At 47.0% G+C, this 20499-nt stretch overlaps 1 protein-coding gene across 1 annotated transcript in view; it reads left to right on the top strand.

The window, feature by feature from the left end:
• The first annotated feature begins 6275 nt into the window (after positions 1 to 6275).
• Positions 6276 to 20499, top strand: part of KCND1 (potassium voltage-gated channel subfamily D member 1) — a 112575-nt gene continuing 98351 nt past the window's right edge. The window contains exon 1 of the mRNA XM_061614259.1: positions 6276 to 7390. Within this exon, the coding sequence (XP_061470243.1) occupies positions 6276 to 7390 (1115 nt within the window). The remainder of the gene's footprint in view (positions 7391 to 20499) is intronic.

The raw sequence follows: 20499 nt of genomic DNA, 5'->3' as shown, positions 1-20499 counted from the left end.
ACAATCCTCTCCCAACTTGTGACACCCACCAGCTGGAATTCAGAGGCATACTCCCTTTGATAGTGGACATAGAACAGAGACATCACTTCTAGTGGACTGTGGTCCACCAAAGATCATGCTGTAATAAATTTGTTTGTTAGTCTTTCAGGTATCATAAGACTTTTTGTTGGTTTTGCTACAAAAGCCTAGCACAGCTACTCTTCTGGAAATGGCTTCCGAGTGTGATAGATGTGGTCTCCAATTTAAATCATACCACAATTCAGACACAAACTCACTGAATGATCTTGGGGGGAAGTCACTATTTTCTTAATCTCAATATATGAATAAAATACAGATTAAGAAGATGTCTTTTTGCAATAGTTGACCTTTGTTTTTATTGTATTTTTAATGTTTTTATTGTACCTGGTTTTCAAACTTGTTGTAAACCACTGAGATGATTTTAAATGAAATAGTGGTATACAAATCTATTTATAAATAAATAAATATTCCTTTCAGGCTTGGTTTAAGGATGACTGAGATAAATATATGCAAAGCCCTTTAAACACTCAAGAAGTCAAAAAATAATATTTAGCATGTTTTCATTAATATATTCTATTGTTATTATTATATTACATGCCTATTAATCTCTCTCTGCTCTGATTTGGCTGTTGCTTTTGTGCATGTGTAGCTATTTGGTCTTTTATCCCATTTGTATTTTTAAGTTGTTTTAATTGTTTGTTGCCCAGAGAATTCTGGATTTGGGGTGACTAATAAATGCAATAAATAAATAAAATGTTAACTGAAGCACACTCTCTTAAGTATACCCATCTGTGCATCAAATTCCGCTGACAGAATTCTTCTCTCTCTCCCACTCCACCCCCAGCTCCCAATACCTTTGCTTTTAAAATCAGATCCCCACCTAGGCTTTTGGGGTTGGCATGGTGGCTCTTTGTCTTTGCCTACATTTCTGCTGATCTGTCCAGCATCATCCACTGTCCACCCCCTCCTTGTCTTCCTCCAGCCAATTCACATTTTAGCTCTCTGCTGAAGGAAACCAAATGAGCCATTATCTTTGCCTTTAGAGATACATGCCCTCATTGGCACAGGCTGGAAAGGGCTCTCTCAGGTAAAGAAGGAACTGGATTAACCTTCTTCTTCTTCTTCTTGGCGATCACTCGTGACCGAGTAAGATTGTCTTCCAAAATATATTCTTTAACAATGGATCCGTCTGAATCTGTATCCATCGCTGATGTACCAGACCATGATTAGGGGCTTCTGGATTTCACACTCCTGCCCCCGTCGCCATTTGCCAATCGCCATGGGACTTTTGTTATGGAAGACGCCTGTGCATGAATTTGTTTTATATGGGGAGATTGGTGCACCACGATCAACACACAATCTTGACAGAAAAAGGCTTTGATCCAATGGCATGGGTACTATGACGATTGGAAGTCCTTTATCTGCTGCAGCCTTCATCTGCCTTCACAGCTGTTGTAACATACACATTGTTATCCTCCGCCTGTTCTGCCGTTGAGGACTTTCCTGGATCGTTCTTTGTCTGGTTCCTCTTCCTTGACTTTACCGCCATGGGTGACCCTGCTGGGAGTACATGACTCCCGATGGCATCGCTCACAGGGTTCGATTGGAACACGCAAGCCCACTCACCACTACAAGGTTGATGATCCAGCGAGGGGACTGGATTAACCAAGCCCATAAGAACTAGGGTGCTTTCCCTGGCAGCAATACTATGTGACAGATGCATGAGGAGCACCAATGTGTACCCTCTTAGTATATGTCTTGATTGGAGCTGCCATGTCCCCAGTCGTCCCTCCCATTTCACATGCCATGTGTGTGGCAGGCCTTACAACTGGTGCATCTTAGCACAGAGGTACAGTAATAGGGAAACATACAACGAAGCTGGACATTGGCAGATTCAGGACAGACAAAAGAAAGTACTTCACACAGCACATCGTTAAACTATGGTACTCGATCCCACAAGAAGTAGTGAGGGCCACCAACATGAATGACTTTAAAAGGGGATTAGACAAATTTGTGGAGGGTAAGGCTATAAATGGCTACTAGCCACAATGGCTCTCTTCTATTCCCAGCGTCAGAGGCAATATGCACCTGAATGCCAGCTGCCGGGAATCACAAGTGGGGAGAGTGTTTTGGGGTTCATGGCCTGCTTGCAGGCTTTCCATGGGGATCATCAGGTTGGCTACTCTTGAGAACAGGACTAGATGTGCCTTTGGCCTGATCCAAGCAGGTCTCTTCTTTTGTTTTAAATAAATCGCCTATTGATTTATGGACTTTTGTGTGTGCCTGCTTTGTACCCATTCAAGGAACAAGCTCCTTGCCAGGAAAAAACATTGCAATCCCAGCACTAGGGTGGGTTGTTGAGAGTGTAGGGATGGTGTGGGGATTCATACTAGTGATTGTGAGTATGCAGAGCCAGGGGACAATAATTATTTTATTTGTGATCTCCTCAGGGCAGGGACCTGTCTTTTTTTGCTGATGCTGGTGTACATAAATGGTGATATATTATTGATTGGTTGTATTTGTGAGCAGCTATTTCTGCCAGAAGGTACTCAGAGGAACATACATCAATTAAAAACATAAAGCCAAAAAAATAGCAAAACTTAGAATCCTCAACACACCACAATAGGCATAAACCAATAAACAAATAAAACAAAAAACATTGCTCCTCTTGTTATTAGTTATTATTGATTCTGATTATTTATTAATTCCTGTTAAGAAAGAGTGCGACTTGAGGTCACTTTATACACTTCACTAGAATCCAGTGATAACGCTCCACCCTCCGTTATACCAGTTCAGATTGCAGAGAACAAAATATATTCTGAATGCTCTCACATGGTGATACAAATTCATCGCATGCAGAAAACTAACATGTCAGGGGTGAAATTCAGCCTAGCCTTTTTTCCACCCTGGCATGCTATTTTTGTTTGAGCAGGGAGGGGATTGTTGGTGGTGGGGATGAGGAAGATGGAATCCTAAGAAGTGTTACCGTCCAGGGTCAGCGTCACCACTTGTTTCTCCTGAATCTGTATCCATTAAACTGGCCTTTTTCTGTATTAGGATGGGATGCTGCTCTGCAGGTGAAGGGAGCTGGGGATCGATCAGGGGCGCTGTACTGCAGGCAATGGTACCCAAACTCTCCACAGAGGGCGCTCTGATGAAGAGCCCGGGATGCTCCTCAAGAGACGCCGTGCAGAAAAGGATCCGGCGCGGGAGGGCCTGGGAGTGGGTGGAGTGGGGAGAGAATGGTAAAAGGGGCGGCTTGCCCGGGCTCCTTAAGAGGAGCTCACCCCTCCCGCTGTGTGGTGATTATTCCCCCCTCCTCCTTTGATCCCTCTCCTCTTCCTCTTTTTTTCTAATCCTGAGTGGCACCAAATTTGAAATTCCTGCCGAGGCTCATAAATGCAAAGCATCGAGCACAATAAAGTCGCCTCGGCTGCGCAAAGGGGAATCCTGGCTCTAAAGCCCTGCAAGTGGAAGAGCTGGAAGGGTATGGCTGGGAGGGAATGGGCCCAGTGGCACCAACTGGTGGTGGTGGAGGGAGGGAGAGCGGGAGGGCGGACGCCGCCTAGGTGGGTTCCTCAGTAGCAGCCCCTGGTCATTGAAAGACCTTTTCTCTTCAGATCTCCACGACCCCAAGTTATTTAGCCTGGCCCCTCCCGCCCGTAGCTTCAGTCTCTTCCCCCGCCCCCCCGCAAATCTCTCTCTCTCTCTCTCTCTCTCTCTCTCTCTCTCTCTCTCTCTCACACACACACACACACACACACACACACACACACACACACACACACACACACACACACACACACACACACACACACACACACACACACACACCTTTCTCTCGATTCCCGCTTCCACATCTTCGGTCTCCCTTTTTTCTTATTTAGTCCTGCCGATCTGCCTTTTCTTTTCTTTATCCATCCATCCCCCCCCCAGTCGCTTCGACCCTCGTGTTCAGGGATTTTCGCCTTTTCCTTCCATTCCTTTTCTCCTATCTATTCCTTCGCCGCCGCCCCTCTGTGTCTACCAGTCCATACACTCGCCTTTTTAGTGCTCCTGTTGAACTTCTGTCTGTCTGTCGTGTCTATCTATTTACTTCAACCAGACCCATCCACCGATCGTGCTCTTCTTCCGCCTGCCTGTCAGTCCCTCCATCCTCCCGCCAGCCAGCTGGCCAGCCTCCCTTCCCTTCCCCTCGCCTGCTGGTCCCCGGCCGGCCCGTGCGGTGCCTGGGGTGCGCGCCTCCGCCGCCTGCGATGCAGCCACTCGCGGCTGCCAACCTCTCGCTCAGCCCCCTCCCTGCCGATTGCAGCTCTCACACACACTCACACGCACCCTCTCTCACACACACGGCGCCGGGAGGGAGCGCGGCAGCACAGTCAGACAGGCGAGCCGAGGGGAGCGATGACGATCGGCGCCGCCGGGGGCAACGGGAGCCCTCTCGCCCACGCACGGGGGGCAGCCGGGCACCCCCAATCCGGACACCCCTGGGTCCACACCCGGGGTTTGCGGACGCTCCGCCACTGCCTGCTTCCCGGAGAGATCCAACAGCCAGGGGGTAAGGGCATCGAGATCAGCCCCCCATCGCAAATCGCCACACACACCCCATGGATTTTCCCTCTCCCTGTCTCTTAGATTGCCTCAAGGTTTGCCACCATCCCAAGGATCACCTTCTTCCCCAAAATTTGCCCCTCCCCTCTACAGATTTGCCCTTTCCCGTGTCTTCACTGCCTTTTTGCCCATTTCCCGCACTGTGCTAGATATTTGCAATGCCGGTTTCTTGATTCTCATCCCACACCTCCCACCCGACCCGAATTTGGGGAAATGGGTTGTTCTTTTTTGTGTTCCAAATTGTTTGCACTTATCAACAGAGATATGTGGACCGCTTCCCTCCCCCCCCATTGTAGATAGGATTTGAGAGCCAGGGAATCTAGGAGACAAAGGGTTAATGGGAAAGTTTGTTTGAACCCTGGTTCTGTTTCTTGACACCGCTTCCTTCCTTTCCCCAACTCCTTTCTCTGGGGCTGTCTGCTTACCCACAGAGAAAGCCACCTTCTCATGCCCTAGGCACCCTTAAATTTTGTTTTGCCAAACTCCTCCTTGCTTTGCCAAATTTTGCTTTACAAACTCCTTCTTGAAAAACCCTTTAATACAATATTAACTGTTATCATACTCTTCCTTAAATGTCCCTTTAAACTCATTTCCAATATGAAACAAGTCCTGACTCCTGAGCCAGTCATCCTCCGGCTCACTAGAACTCTACTTAGAGCTGGAGGAAGTTTACTTAGAAGTTGATCCCAAGCCATCTTGTTCTTAGATCCCATTCACAGGAATCCTGGATCCCACCATCCTGCCCAGCTCCTAGATCCCTGTTTCTTCACCCAAAGGGAAGGGGAGTTCTTGATCCCATTCTGGTGTCCCCTAACAGCTGCTAAGATGATACTTTATATACAACATTTCTGATTTTCAGCTTTAGAAACTTGGCTAGTTTATAACTTCAGGACTGTCGCATTCAGTGCAAACTCTGCAGCCTTACACACTATTTCTTTCTCATAGTTCTACCTCTCGCTCTCTTTCTTCCCATTCCCACAGCATTGTGTAATCTACTCCTGTCAAAGTGACCATATCAACTGAGCCCCCTTCTCTGACTTGCCCCTCAGGCATACTTTCCCTCTCCCACCAGGAAGAAAGAGTCAGAGGAGGGGGGGGAAACAGCAGAGGAATACAGCATTAGTACATTGCAGATTTCCAGAGAGGAGTTTCTACTCTTGCTCACATTGCACAGAACTACATGGGCTGAGCGCCAGAGGGACCGTGGAGAGCATCATCACACTTATTTGCATTACTTTCTTTTGACCTGTGCCCATAATTCCTAAAATTGTGACAGTGTGGTATCTTGCCTTGAATAAACCTGGATGCTGTTTGACTGGGAGACATCTAGGTACATTGGGCTTGTTAACATCCCTTGGAAAGACCTTGGATATTACTGTGCTCGGGAGAATCATTCTTGGGGTAATACAAGGGTGGAGCTGGATTCTGACGTCTGAGACAAGAACTAGGCTGGATGACTATTACTCTGTTGGGGCTCTCTGATCCATTGACTCTGTGTGATAACTGAACAAAGATACATTTAACAGAAATCTTTCAGAGAATTTCCTCTTTCTCAAATGCCTTTCCTGGGACAATCCTTGGAGAACAGTTGAGTTTGGATGGTGACATATATTAGTAGAAGTTATCTTCTCTACTAACTGTACAATATGGCTGCAGGAGTAGCAACATGGCTGCCCTTTGCCCGCGCAGCAGCTGTGGGCTGGCTCCCATTGGCCAAGAAGCCCATGCCCAAGCCTCCTGCTGACAAGAAACGCCGGAGTGATGAGATCTTGGTCATCAACGTCAGTGGAAAACGCTTCCAAACTTGGAAAAACACCTTGGACCGTTATCCGGATACCCTGTTAGGCAGCTCAGAGAAGGAATTCTTCTATGACGAAGACAGCAAGGAGTACTTCTTTGATCGTGACCCAGAAATGTTCCGCCATATCCTCAATTTCTACCGCACTGGCAGACTCCACTACCCCCGCCAAGAGTGTATACAGGCCTTTGACGAAGAGTTGTCATTCTATGGCATCATCCCAGAGCTGATTGGAGACTGTTGCTTGGAGGAGTACCGTGACCGTAAAAAGGAGAATGCTGAGCGCCTTGCCGAGGATGAAGAAGCTGAAATAGCCACAGATACCGGCTTGCCACCAGACAGCACGTTCCGTCAACGGCTCTGGAGAGCATTTGAGAACCCACACACCAGCACCATGGCTTTGGTCTTCTATTACGTGACTGGGTTCTTTATTGCCGTGTCAGTCATTGCCAATGTAGTGGAGACCATCCCGTGCCGGCCTTCTCCTGGGAAGAAGAGGAACCAGTCCTGTGGGGAGCGATTCCCCAAGGCATTCTTGTGCATGGACACAGCCTGCGTCCTCATCTTCACCTTTGAGTATCTCATGCGGCTCTTTGCTGCCCCAAGTCGGTTCAAGTTCATGAAGAGCGTGATGAGCATTATTGACGTAGTCGCCATCATGCCCTATTACATTGGGCTGGTTGTGCCAGAAAACGATAACCTCAGTGGGGCCTTCGTGACGCTGAGGGTCTTCCGCGTCTTCCGTATCTTCAAGTTCTCACGCCACTCACAAGGGCTGAGGATCCTGGGCTACACCCTCAAGAGCTGTGCTTCTGAGTTGGGCTTCCTCCTCTTCTCCCTCACCATGGCCATCATAATCTTTGCCACTGTTATGTTCTATGCTGAGAAGGGCACTACTCCCACCAACTTCACCAGCATCCCTGCTGCCTTCTGGTACACCATTGTCACCATGACCACACTTGGGTGAGTTGCTCACGTCCATGACATAACCCCCAAAGAGGCTTGGCCTCAGTTCCCCACCTTCACTAAGTTTTTCTTCTGCTCTTCCAGAAACCTTGTTTCCACAGGAGTCCCAGTCCAGTATCCCTGCACTGGCCTACCAGTTTATCCACTGCCACTCTTGTTTCCCCTCATCCAAAACATCCCTAATGCCAACTGGTTCCAGAGAATGGGCAATGGGATTCAAGGGCTTTCCCTTCTAGATATGCTAGCTTGTTATGTTCAGCGAGAAAACAATCCTGTGGTGCAGTTAAGTAATTCTAGACTCATGACGCAAGTGGTCTTATCAGGGCCTGCCTCTTTGGATGGCTGTGTGGATTAGTGTAATCCAGGTGTAAGACAGCCCTGCTGCATTTGGGGGCCCTCCTGCTCATTCTGCTGAGTGGGGCCCTGGACTTCTGCCCCAAAGTCCTGGTCTGATGACACCTCTACTGACTGTATCTTCTCTGTTTCAAGCTGGAAATCGTACCCAAGTGGCTAGGGGATGGATAAGTACTGGAACCATACATATGCCTATGTTGGGAAAGCAGGACTGTGTTCGGTTTAGAGTGGCCTCTCTCTCTCTCTCTCCCCCTCCCCGCCTACCTTTTCCCCAGGCACCAAACACCCTGAAAAGGGATGCAGATTTCTGACACTGCGAAGTGGGGAAGAGAACATGGGCCCTCATACCTGGTTGGTTCCAGTAGCTTGGTGGCACTGCAAAAGGGAACACTGCAAAAAGTGTTGAGACTCTTGGGGCAAGGTGGGGAGGTGCCCAGAAGGGAATCAGTGGGGATTGGAATGGGGTCTGCTGGTGCCAAAGAAGCAGGAGCAGCAAACATAAATGAAGGAGGCGGGGGGGGGGGAAGAGTTAAACATCAGGAAAGGGATGGGAGTGTATGGAACGATTCCCCAGGAAAGAGAAACCGTTATGTGCCTAGGATGGGTGGGAACTTTCTCCTACCCCTCTTAAAATCACATTTCCTCCAGTGTGCTGCTCAGACCCCTTTTTTCTAGGGTATTCTGATATGTGATTTGGATATTTGGGTGTACAAGTACGCGTATCTGATCTCCAGAAACTGGTATTGGAATTCTGGCATTTCAGAATGCTGGCCACCTCCAGGGATTTGCTTTCCTGAGCCAATTGACTGCCTCTTTTTTGTCTAGATGCTGCTGGATATCTTCCATGGCATCAGAACAAGAGTAGAAAATCTGGTGTCTCATCAGATTTCTACATAATGTTTCAGTTTCTAGTTTATTTAACGGCTCCCTTGGGGCTGCGTCCCCCCCATGAGGTTACTGTAAGATATTATTATGATTATTTCTATAGTGCCATGAGTGTACACGGCACTTTACAGACTACTACCTTAAGTGAAAGACAAGTCTGTGCCCCAAATAGTTTACAATATCGATTTAGAGAGCTTGAGGGGGTGACAGAAGGAGGGGAGGAAGGGGCAAGGGATGAATGGAAACAAATACAGGGGTGGAGGAATGCTTTGGAAGGTCTGGAGGGCTAGATGCACAGTCAGTGTTTCTGGAGGCTCCGCAAGCAAGGTTGATTAACAAAAGGCCTTCATGTACCCCATATATTAATGAACCATCCATTACTGGCAGTGTCTATTTTCTGCAGGGCCTGCAAATGGATTCCCAGCTGAATGAGGATGTTTTATTGTTATTGGGAAGTGTCAGGGTGCTGCGGGAGTTCAGTGTTGAATCAAAGTTGGCGAGATTTAAAATCCATCAGCTTCCATCTGGGAGAGATTGTAATAATGCACTGAGACTGTAGAAGGCCTGGCAGTTTACTTTACTTTATTTCTCACCCACCCTTCAAGAAATTCTGATGGTTGTGGGGGGGGGCTACCCCCATTTTATCTTTACAACAACCCTGTAAAGTAGGTTGTGGCTGACAGAAGTAATCCTGGTCCAAGGCAAGCTTGATGGCAACCAGGGCTTTACACACAGTCCAACATAAGAATCTAAGAAGAGCCCTGTTGGATCAGGCCGGTGGCCCATCTAGTCCAGCACCCTGTTCTCACAGTGGCCAACCAGATGTCCCTAGGGGAGGTCCATTCGCAGGACCTGAGTGCAAGAGCGCTCTCCCCTCCTGTGGTTTCCACTAACTGACACCAGCACTCTAACCACTATGCCATGCTGGCTTGGGAGTATCACTGGTGTTTTAAGGAAAGAGCAGGGGTGGAAGGGGGTAAATCTTGACTATAAGATAAAGGAGGCTGTAAGGCAGGGATGGGGAACCTGCGGCTCAGCAGGTGTTGTTAGACTACAGCTCCCATCATTCCTGACCACTGGCCATGCTGGCTGGGGCTGACAGGAGTTGAAGTCCAACAACATCTGAAGGGCCAAAGGTTCCCCAGCATTGCTGAGAGACAGGGCTCCAGGGTTCTATCTACAAAGCAGGAAGAGACGGGATGGAGAAAGTTAGACAAGGGCTCACAGCTGTTTCATTGGTCTTGGCTTCCTTCTCTGAGTTTCCAGGCATAGGTGCAGACTACAATTTCCATGAGCATGCACCCCGTGCTGTTTTAAAAATGAAGCAAGGTGGCCTGTGTTACAGTGTTATAATGTGTCGATGCTGCTGCCTGGCTTGAGCTCTTGCCATTGGCTCCATTTCCTTGTCCATCTGGTGTCACACTAGACCTGCCACTCACTGGCTGATTCTGCCACCTTCCCCTACCAAGACCCTTCCTCTCCCTGCCTCGCTGTGGCCCTACAACCTAGACACAACCCCTGAGTTCCCAGGCTCATCTTGGGGTCTGGAAGCCTGGGAACTCTGTGGCCATCCTTCTGGCTACCATTGCACTACCAGCCAGCTGCCCCTTGTGGGGCCCCATGCTCCAGCACCCCTGGCATCTACACCTTTTCAACCAGCCCTGAGCGCTCATGCAGAAATGATCCCAGAACTATGAGGACCACATAACCTCTGGCCCTCCATCTGGGCACAGCAGCAAGGGCTCAGCATGGGGACCCTAAATGTGCCACAATCTAGTCAGCATGCATCTCTGTAGATGGTGGCATCAAGGAATCTACACATGGAGATATGGGGAGAGACTTCCTTGAGCACTGTTTGGGGCCTTGAGCCTTTCCAAGGTTAGTTAGCCCTGCCCTCAGAACCTGATGGGCTGTTGCTGACCTCTTTATACCATCCAATACTGTGGACTCATTGCATTCCTTGCTGCCACCCGCCCTACCCCAAACTCTGACCTGGGATCTATTGTCGGTTGCCTGTCCATTTCTTTTTGATCTGAATAGCATCAATCCTTTTGTCCCACCTGCTTATTTAGATTATTATAGATGTTCCTTGTTTCTCTGCAGTATGAAGCCCTTTCTTCTAGGCTGTTTTTGAGCATCAGAATGGTGACTAGAAACACCCCTCCCCATCTCTGCTCCATTGTCCAAATAGGGGTCACAATGGGCGGGAGCAGTTGTGGGGAAGAGAATTGGTTGAAATCCATAGGCAAGTATCACAAGGAGAACTAGACTGGGTATATTTCAGGGCTCCAGCTTGCCAAGAGCAGTCATAAGAGGTAGGTATTGGTGGTTCAGTTGTTAATATCTATGCTCCTGAGATGCAAAAGTCCCTAGAAGTCTTGATTGGCCTCCTCCTCCTTCTGATGAGGTCTGCATTCCTTCTGATGCATGTGGTCTGAGTGTAGAATTCAGTGGTGACTGGGGAAAGGCACTTTACACATGCTCAAAGACACCATTGGTATTATTTCACAAGTGCCAAGGCTGACCCTGCTGTTCAAAACGGATACTAGGACTAGGCAGGGCTATGGTGATTCCTGGCTCATAATTCATCATCACAAGGAGGAAGACAGGATCAGAATTTTGCGGGGTACTAGCTGGCCTTTGTGTATGCTTTCTGGCCTGCTTCCGATTAGGGAATGAATGAATAAATGAGCAATTTCCCAGATTGCTAGAGGGATGGGAGGGGGCTATTTATTATCCTACCAATTGGAACTTGAGGCTGAGCATCTGGATGATAGATGAGCTGAGGAAGCCATTGGAGGTAGCTTCCAATCTCCTACACCCTAAAGGGAAGGCTGTGGTTCAGTGAGGTAACAGGATAGCCAGTAATAATACTGTGGGGCTATAGGACAGAAGGAGCACATTTATTTGGACTCGGAGACACTGTGGAGGATTCTCGCTCCTCCTGAAACAGCACTGCTCTGCAGTGGTATTGTCTGCAGATTTTGGTTCACTGAAGGAAAGCCAGTTCCTGGGGGCAAATCGAGGCTTGGTCTGGGATACAGTGGAACTACGGTGTAGAGAAATCCAAATTAAAAGCTGGGGATGTGGATCCGGAGTTCCTGGGAAAAGAACAGGCAGGGGAGGGGTGCAGGAGATAAACAGGTGGCCACTGGTTAGGACAGAAAGAGGAATCATCTTTCTTTTACACATTGCCCTGTCCAAACTTAATGAGAATCCACTGGTTGCTATAACATTTCTCCGGTGTCAGCAGCTGAGCTAGCAAGAACTCATGACTCCCCTCACCACTTCCCCGGTCCTCACTAGGCCTCTGCTGAGAACTACAATCCCCAATAAATCCAAGCCACAATCCTGAGGCCTTCTCCATTCTCTGCCAGCCTTCAGAGCTGGGGTATTGGACCCAGGAGTCCTGCTTCCCACCCCATCTCCCCTCTCCTGAAATCCAGCAGTTCCCATTATTAGGAAGCTTTAATTAGCTGCCTTGTTCACATCCGCTCAATTAAGTTTTAATAACTCGCCTGTGTGTGTGCCAGGGAGGCACCCGCTGTCTGCAAACCACCACCACCCAGTTCCCAGCATTGATGAGCCACCCATGTAATACACCCTGATGCGCATTAATGAATGGTGGTTTCTGCTTCTGTTGATGCTGGTTCTTCCACAAAAAGGAGCATGAAGGTGTCCTAGCCGCCTTCACCCTCCCATGGAAAGGGGCCAGAAAGGTCGATGTCCTGGGCATCCTGTCCTGTACCTATCCCTCTCTACCCAGAATAAAGTCTCTTTTGTCCCTTACTGCCATCTTCATTGGCTGTTCTCCAGTTTGCCCTCATGTATCTCTTCCCCTTTATGCTGGGTGAGCATGGACTGGCCTTTAGCAGTTTGATAACTCAAGCAGTTCGAATATTACAAATTTGCTCACGCTCACCACAACGACCATAGATGGCTCGGCAGCTCCTTTGGCCTAGCAGCGACACTTCCTGGTTTCTCATATGTGAGGCCACTATCTGTCCCTGTACCTTCTGCTTCACAGTCAGCCCCTAACTGTGGCTGTAAACACACTAGTCACCAAATCAAAGCATTTCCATTAGCGACACCCGGAGGGAAAACAGGTTAATCTGCCGATCAGTTGGAAAGTCTCTTTGAAGCTAAATTTTTAAAAAACACATTCAAACTACTCCCACCAGGTTTCACAGTAAAAAAGGGCAGGGTTTGACTACCATCATGTGTCCCCATTTTCAGAAGAGAGAGGGGGAGACATATTAGAACTGGCAGAACAGTGAGTGTGTCTCTACCCTATGATTGGTTCACCTACCCCGTTTCACTTCTGCCTCTGAAGGTGTGCCTTGCAGTATGGCTGGTGTGGCCTAGTGAGTAGGGTGTTAGTTCAAAGAGACAGAAGATCTGGGTTCAAAACCCACTACAGTTACAAAGTCACTGCCTTGGGGAAGTCCTGTGTCATTTCCTCTGTTCTCCATCTGTAATACAGCTGAATTGTCTTCATCAATAACAGTACTGAATTTACCTCCCATTTTAAATTCAATAATTAATGTAAATTAATGTAATGTAAAGATTCAGTGCGTGGTGTAGTGGTTATTAGGACTAGGATGTGGGAGACCAGAGTTCAAATCCTGACTCTCCTATGAAGTTTACTGGGTGACCTTGGGCCAATCACCATCTCTTTAGCCTAACCTACCTCACAGGGTTGCTGTGAGGATAAAATGGAGAGGAGAACCATGCACACCACCTTGAGCTCTTTGGAAGTAAGGCAGGATATAAATGAAATAAGTAAGGCACTTATGTGTGCTGCCTAAACAATTGGCTGATTAATTCAGATGTGAAACCTATCTGCAGTCCTTAGGCCTCACTGCCTCCCTCCTTAACGGTTCACAATGGTGCTGTAATATAAGAAGCCACGCTGAGCAGAATTTTCCCTTTCTGTGTACCACTTCAAGGGTCGAGACTCCTCTCAGGATCCAGACTGATAACTCTGTGCCTCCTTAGCCCACAGTCTCCAAAACCTGTCCTCTTTCTTCATGCCAGGAGCACACAGTCTTTTCTGTCCTCAGGCTCTATGTGAAGCTTTGCCCTAGCCTTTACTTTCTCCATGCCCTCTGTCTCCATCACAGATACTCCCTAGTGTCTTTAACCCATTGTTGGAGAATATGTGGCCCTTCCAGATGTTGTTGGAGTCAAGCTCCCATCACCCTCAGCCAGTGTGGCCTATAGTGAGGGATGATGGGAGTTATAGTCCAACAATATCTGGAGGTGCACAGATGCCTCATTCCTGTTTTAAAGGTACCCTCCTTTCATTGGCGACTTCTCAGTTTCCTGTCTCCTCTACTTCCCCTTCATTCCATTGTGGGTGTTGGCCTTTTTTGCTTCTCTGGATCCTGGTAGGCCTCTTTTCGCCCAGCTTTCTAATCCTCAGCTAACCAGTCGGCCAAGGGCTTTGCAAAATCTCTGCATACATGGCAGTACAAATTAAAAACAGTGCTGGGGTGCAGCAGCCTCCAGCGTAAACAGGTGCCTCAGAACTGGCTACATCAGCATACACAACTGGCTGTTCCTGCCCTCCCATCTTCAGATGTAGCTGCATCTCAGGCGCAAGCGCTCTCCTCTAGTAAAAACCCACCCCTTTGGTCCTTCATTTTTGTCTTGAGGATTCCAAGGGGATCATTTGCCTGCGTGGCCACTTCTGTTGGGGGTGATTCCAGCATGGGGCTTTCCTCAGTCCAGATGCCGCCAGGTCAGCAATCCCAAGCTCTTATTGTTGTTGCTGAGTAATTTCTTTTTATGGGCTAAGTCACTTAATATGTAACCAAAGGGAGGGGAATGAAATAAATAAATTTCCAGGCAGCGAAGGAGCGTCCGTAGGAATTGAATTATTTATGGTCGGGCCAGGGAGAGAGAACAGCTGCCACTGAAACCAGAATTGTGATCAAACGTGTGCAATGCAAAGGATGGCCTGAGAGCAGGGTGTAGGCTGAGGGAGGCAGGGTGGGGAAGAGGAGCAAGACTGAGATGTGGTGTAAAAGGCTGAAGCCAGGGGGTCAATGTGGCAAGGGAGGAGAAGTAAGCCAGGATGAATTGGAATGAATGTTGAAAACCAGCCAACTCTACTGATTTGATTTAACTGAACTGTGTGTTGGGTTTTTTTGCAAGGAAGTTGGTGGGGTGGAGCCAGAAAACTAGTTCCACCCATAACAAGCCTCATTTTAAAGGAAACAAGAACCTAAGAAGAGTCCTGCTGGATCAGGCCAAAGGCCCATCTAGCATAGCACTCTGTTCTCAGTGGCCAACCAGATGCCCGTGGGAAGCCAGCAAGCAGGATGTGAGTAGCAACAGTGGTCTCCCCACTTGCCATTCCCAGAAACTGACATTCAAACTGGCATACTGTCTCTGACAGTGGAGGTAGAACATAGCCATGGTGGCTAATAGTCATGGATAGCCTTGGTTTTTGCCCTGGTTCCACTTTGACTCTACAGAACCATTCATAGTGCCATTCTGCCAAGCCTTCTCTTGCGCTGGCTCTGGTTAGGGTGCCAATGCTTTGTTTTGTTTAAATCAAAAGCTGGCAATCCTGCACTGGCAAAAGCCTGGGTTTCCCTGCATTTGAGTGGAATGCAGGCCTGAGAATACATTAAAACCATAAAATGCAACACATTAAAAATGGCTTGAAAGCACATGTGAATTAAAGTAAATGACAAGAAAAAGAAGAAATCAGCTTCCCTAACTCAGAGGTGACTGCATCAGGATAGGTCTCTCCCCTCCTCCTTCCCCACCAGTTACCTCCTTGTTCGTAAGCACTAAAATAATTCTTTAAATTGCCCAGCTTTAGCTTTGAGGGAATCTCTTGCAAGGATCAAATTCTGCTTGAAATGGGGTTAATCAACTTAGCCCTGGAACCTGTCTTCACTGTTAGGGCGCATATGAGCAACAAGGCAGAGAAAGTTTCTAAGGATGTGCAAAGTGTATCCCCCTCAGTGCTCACTAAATACAGCAACTCTCATCTGGTGCAGAAGGCTTGTAGACATGAAGATCTGACTGTTGTCTGGGCTGTGTGTACTCTGCAGTAAATAAATAAATAAATAAATGGTTGGTTGGGTAGTTAGTCTGTAACAAAATAACCCACATTCTGTATAAAAGTATTCACCCTAAGTACATTTGCACAATTTTTCTTCTTTTACATAATATATTTTGCTCCAGCTAGTCAAGGGGAACTTGGAGCAATTTGGAGCCACCAAAGCCTCTTATCCAGCCACCCATTTGGCTTCTGAGATTCACCAGGCATTGCCCACATACTTTGCAACCGCAGCGACTAGGAACTTGGTTTCTTTTATAATGAAGACTGAGATTTTCAGGAAGCTGAACTCTGTGTCCAGAACCACATCTGGTGGCTTTTCTGAACTCCTATGAATTGTGGCATATACACACAGTTCTGACTCTGGGGCAGATTTGAGGCCTGGAACCTTGCTGTTTAGAAATTAAACGGATGGAATTTCATAATTGTTGGACTGTTATTGAGAATATGTGCTGTTGGTGTATTAAAACAGATATTAAGATCAAAAGAGTGCTCTTAGCTGACTGTGAAGAGGCAGTGTCATGGGCATGAATGGAGGAGGGAATTCATACTCTGAGCAGACATCATTGGGGCTTGTGGTCTTGGGGTGAGGGAAGGGCAGCAGCAGCGGACCTGGTAGAAAGAGGGAAACTTGGCCTTTGGCCTTTGGCTACCCTGCGGCCTGATGGGATTTGCTGTATCACTAACCTTGTAATCCTTTGAATGCTGTGTTGGCTGCCAGGTTGTGGAGGCAACAGGCAGGACTCTGTCATTCTGCATAAGTAGCCGCCTTACAGTGAGCCAAACTGATAGTTCATCATGATCCAGTACTCTTAGGTCTTAACCAAGTTGTCTTGGGGCTCCTCAGGCAGAAACATTTCTTGGCATTGGCATTGGGACTGCAAATATTGGGATGTCACTAATGTCCCTTGACATGCTACCACATATGTACTTTGTCATTGGGCTATGGCTTAAGCAGAATAGATATGTACTCAGTGATCTCCAGGAACATAAGAATTGCAAACTATCCCCTCCTATCACTGTGCCAAACAAAAGTACTCTGAATGTTGAAAGATCCAGTCTGTATTTCTTCACACATCACTTAGTTAAACTATGGAATTCTCTCTCGCAAGAGGCAGCAGTGATGGCCATCAACTTGGAGGCTTTAAAAGAGGATTAGACAAATTCATGGAGGATAAAGCTATCAATGTCAACTAGCCACAGTGTTCTGTCTCCACTGTTGGAGACAGTATGCGTCTGAATACCAGTTGGTGGAACTCACGAGTGGAATGAGCACTGTTGCCCTCAGGTTGTGCTTGTGGGCTTCCCATAGGAATCTGGCTGGCCAGTGTGAGAACAGGATGCTGGACAAGATGGAGTTTTGGCCTGATCCAGCAGTGTTCTTGTTATGTTATGCTCCTATCGTATCCTCTGCTGCTGCTGTTGCTTGCAGGGCTGGTCCAAGACATTTAGGTAACTGGTAGTTAGGACAGAAGAGGAAGTCAGGACGACGGGGCAAAACAGGATGTAAGGTGATGAAACAAGCCAGAAGTCAGGACGACCAAAGAACAGTGGTGTTGCTAGAGCCAGACCAGTGGGTACAGGTTGGAGACCCCCCCTCATCACTCAGATAATCTTGCACAACCCTGAGGGTGGGGCCAAACAACTTTCCTGAAGACTTCTCATATATTGGCAGGTGTGGGGAATCTCCCCCCAGATGTTACTGAACTACAACTTCCATCATCCCTAGCCATTGGTCATGCTTGATGGGGCTGATGGGAATTGTAATTCAGCAACAGCTGGAGGGCCAAAGGTCCCCCACACCTGCTATAGGGGAAAGAAGCAAGCAATGGTAATCTTTTACCAAAGAGGATCACAAGGACAACAATTGGAATATTCTAGCCAAGTGTGATGCCTGTTTCATTCCCAAGAGAGAATTTGGTTTCTGAGAGGGCCTGCTTCTATCAAGGAACTCAGAGGCCTTGAGAAATGGAATAATTTGTTTAAGCCTTGTATGAACAGGCTGAACACTGTGAGTTTGCTGATAAACATGGCGAGTGCCTTAGAGATAAATTGGAGCTTGGAATTCTAGACAAAGAATTGCAAGCAATAGAGGGCTTAACCTTTCACAAAACATAGAGATGTCAAGGCGATCTGAGTTCATTGAAATCCAGATCAGGCAGCAAAGACAACTTGGGAGTGATGTGGAGGAGGCAAAGTAACCTTTCCGCCACAAAGCACTCAAAGCAGCCATTTTGGAAATTCACTCCCCGAATCTCTGCAAAAGCAGGACAAATGGAAGCTCAGAAGATGAGGCAAGATGTGACCACAGCAAGGGGCTGCCAAGTTTTCATAGGCCCCATATTTTGTAAAGCCTCTGACTGTTGCTGGAGAGTAAGCTTAATTATTTGTGGGGCAACCATTAATTTCAAAATAGATTGAAGAGCTCATGCCACAATTATTTCAGAGGGGACCTACAGGGGATTTCCCCCACCTCCAAGATCTCCATAAGGTAGGAACTGCTGCCCAGGGAGTATCCTACACGGTCTTGGATGCTTTATCTCATAAACAAGCTGCAAAGAGGAGCAATTTGGGTTCACTGCATATGTGATATATGAGCTCATAACCTGGATAACTTTCTCAGTCGTGGAATAGCTACCTAAATGGGGCAACTGAAAACAGAGAAATGGGAATGTTTGGTGATACTGGTCTACTAAAAGGTGATCCTGTGTGGACATTATTTTAAGATCCAATGTTAAACCAGACAATGTACAAACACCCTGCTGATTCTTTATTCACTTACTCCACAAAGTGGATCTGGAAAGGATGAAGGAACATGGCACAATTAAGGAATTATTATTATTAATATTACTTTTATCTCATTTGTTGATCGCCTCATACCCAATGGTTTCTAGGCAGCAATATAAAACAGATTTGAAAACAAACATACAATACAAAAACTTAAAACCCATACAAAAGAAACAAAGACAGTGCACCTCAAGAGCCAAAGGCCTGTGTGAAATGGAAGGTCTTTGCCTGGTGCCTAAAAATGAGTAAAGAAGGCACCCAGGCATGCCTTCCTTGGGAGAATATTCCACAGTTGAGGAGCCACTATTGAAAAGGCCTGTTCACTGAGCCTCCTTCATGGTCTCTACCAATGGTCCCAGTCATCAAGAAAAAAGAGGAAATTCACATCAGTATACATATTTTAAAAACTCGATGAAGTTGTAGTAAGAGAAAAATATCTGCTTCCTACACTGGAGGACCTTCTCTGAAAAGTGACAGGAGCCAAGTATTTTCCGAACTGGGTGCCTCAAGCTGTTTCTGGCAAATACCTTTGGCAAACCAGAGCACTAAACTGGCTACATTTATTGTGCCCTTTGGGAGATGGTGAGCAGACCATTTGGAACCGTAAGCGCTCCTGATATTTTTCAAAAGATGGTTTATTTTATTTTTATTTAACAAATTTTATATACCACTTACTTGTAAAAGATCTCTAAGTGGTTTCCAAAAGACAGTCATGTTTTCAATAAAACAGTTAAAAACAAGTAATTTAAAAACATTTTAAAAACAATTAAAACGTCAATTGACTAAAAAGATTAAAATACACCAACATCTATGTGTCTGGATGTGCCTAAACAAAAAAGCAGGCACTGAAAAGAATGCAGCAAGGGTGTCTACCTGATATCAACAGGCAAGGAGTTCCAAAGAGTAGGTGCTGCCACACTAAAATAACAAGTGTGGAATGAATATTATGTAACAGTGCCAGTTCCGCAGATGGAAGTACTTGAGTGGGCACATATGGGGTAAGACGGTCCCGGAAGTAAACTGGTCCCAAGCTATTAACAATGACACCTTGTCCTTGGCCCAGTGACAAATCCACACCAGTGCAGATCACTGAGCAGAGGTGTTATATGCTGACAGGGTCTCACTCCTGTTAGCAATCTGGTAGCAGCATTCTGCACCAATGCCTGAACTACTGTGGTCAGGATCTCCCAGTCCAGGAACAGTCGTAGTTGTTTTACCAGGCACAGTTGATAAAAAGCACTTCTAGTCACTGAGACTACCTGGGCATCCAGTGACAGAGCTGAAACCCAGAGTATGTACCTGCTCCTTCAGGGAGAGTGCAACCCTGTCCAGGGAAGGCAACTGACCAATGTCTTGGCCATGGGAACCACTTACCCACAGTGCCTTTGTCTTGCCAGGATTCAAGCTCAGCTTATTTTCCTTCATCCATCCCACCACTGCATCCATCCCACCACTGCACCAATCCGGGGGTCCTCACAGCCTTTCCTGATTTGGATGTTATGGAGAAAAAGAGCTGAGTGTCATTGGCATACTGATGACATCTTGCCCCGAAACTCTGAATGACCACTACCAGCATCTTCATATAGATATTAAATAGCATTGGGGATAATGGTATCCTGCAGACCCCCACAGCACAACTACCAGAGACAGAGGCACTATGAAAATCTACTACTGAAATCCACTACATCTTGGTTTTGGGGACTGGATTATGAGGCTTCCTTTATAAACAAGCGCTTAATGGTCAGTGTTGATGCAAGCAGCTATGGAGCAGGTGGAATAGTGCCACAACTGCACGGTTTAGAATAGATGCCAGTTGCATTCTGCTGCACAACTTTTACCAAATCAGAAAATTGCTATGCACAATTTTTTTTTGAAAAAACAAGAGTGCCTTCCTAGCATTTGGGGCATTTGAAATCTTTTTCAGATACCTGCTTAATCTTTCTTCCAGGGGTCCTCTGGACTGGTGTTTTTTGCAGGTGTATCTACAACATGTCATTGATGC

This window comes from Rhineura floridana, chromosome 3 (assembly GCF_030035675.1).
Source record: "Rhineura floridana isolate rRhiFlo1 chromosome 3, rRhiFlo1.hap2, whole genome shotgun sequence".
Taxonomy (NCBI): domain Eukaryota; kingdom Metazoa; phylum Chordata; class Lepidosauria; order Squamata; family Rhineuridae; genus Rhineura; species Rhineura floridana.
This window is presented reverse-complemented; position numbering and strand designations above follow the sequence as displayed.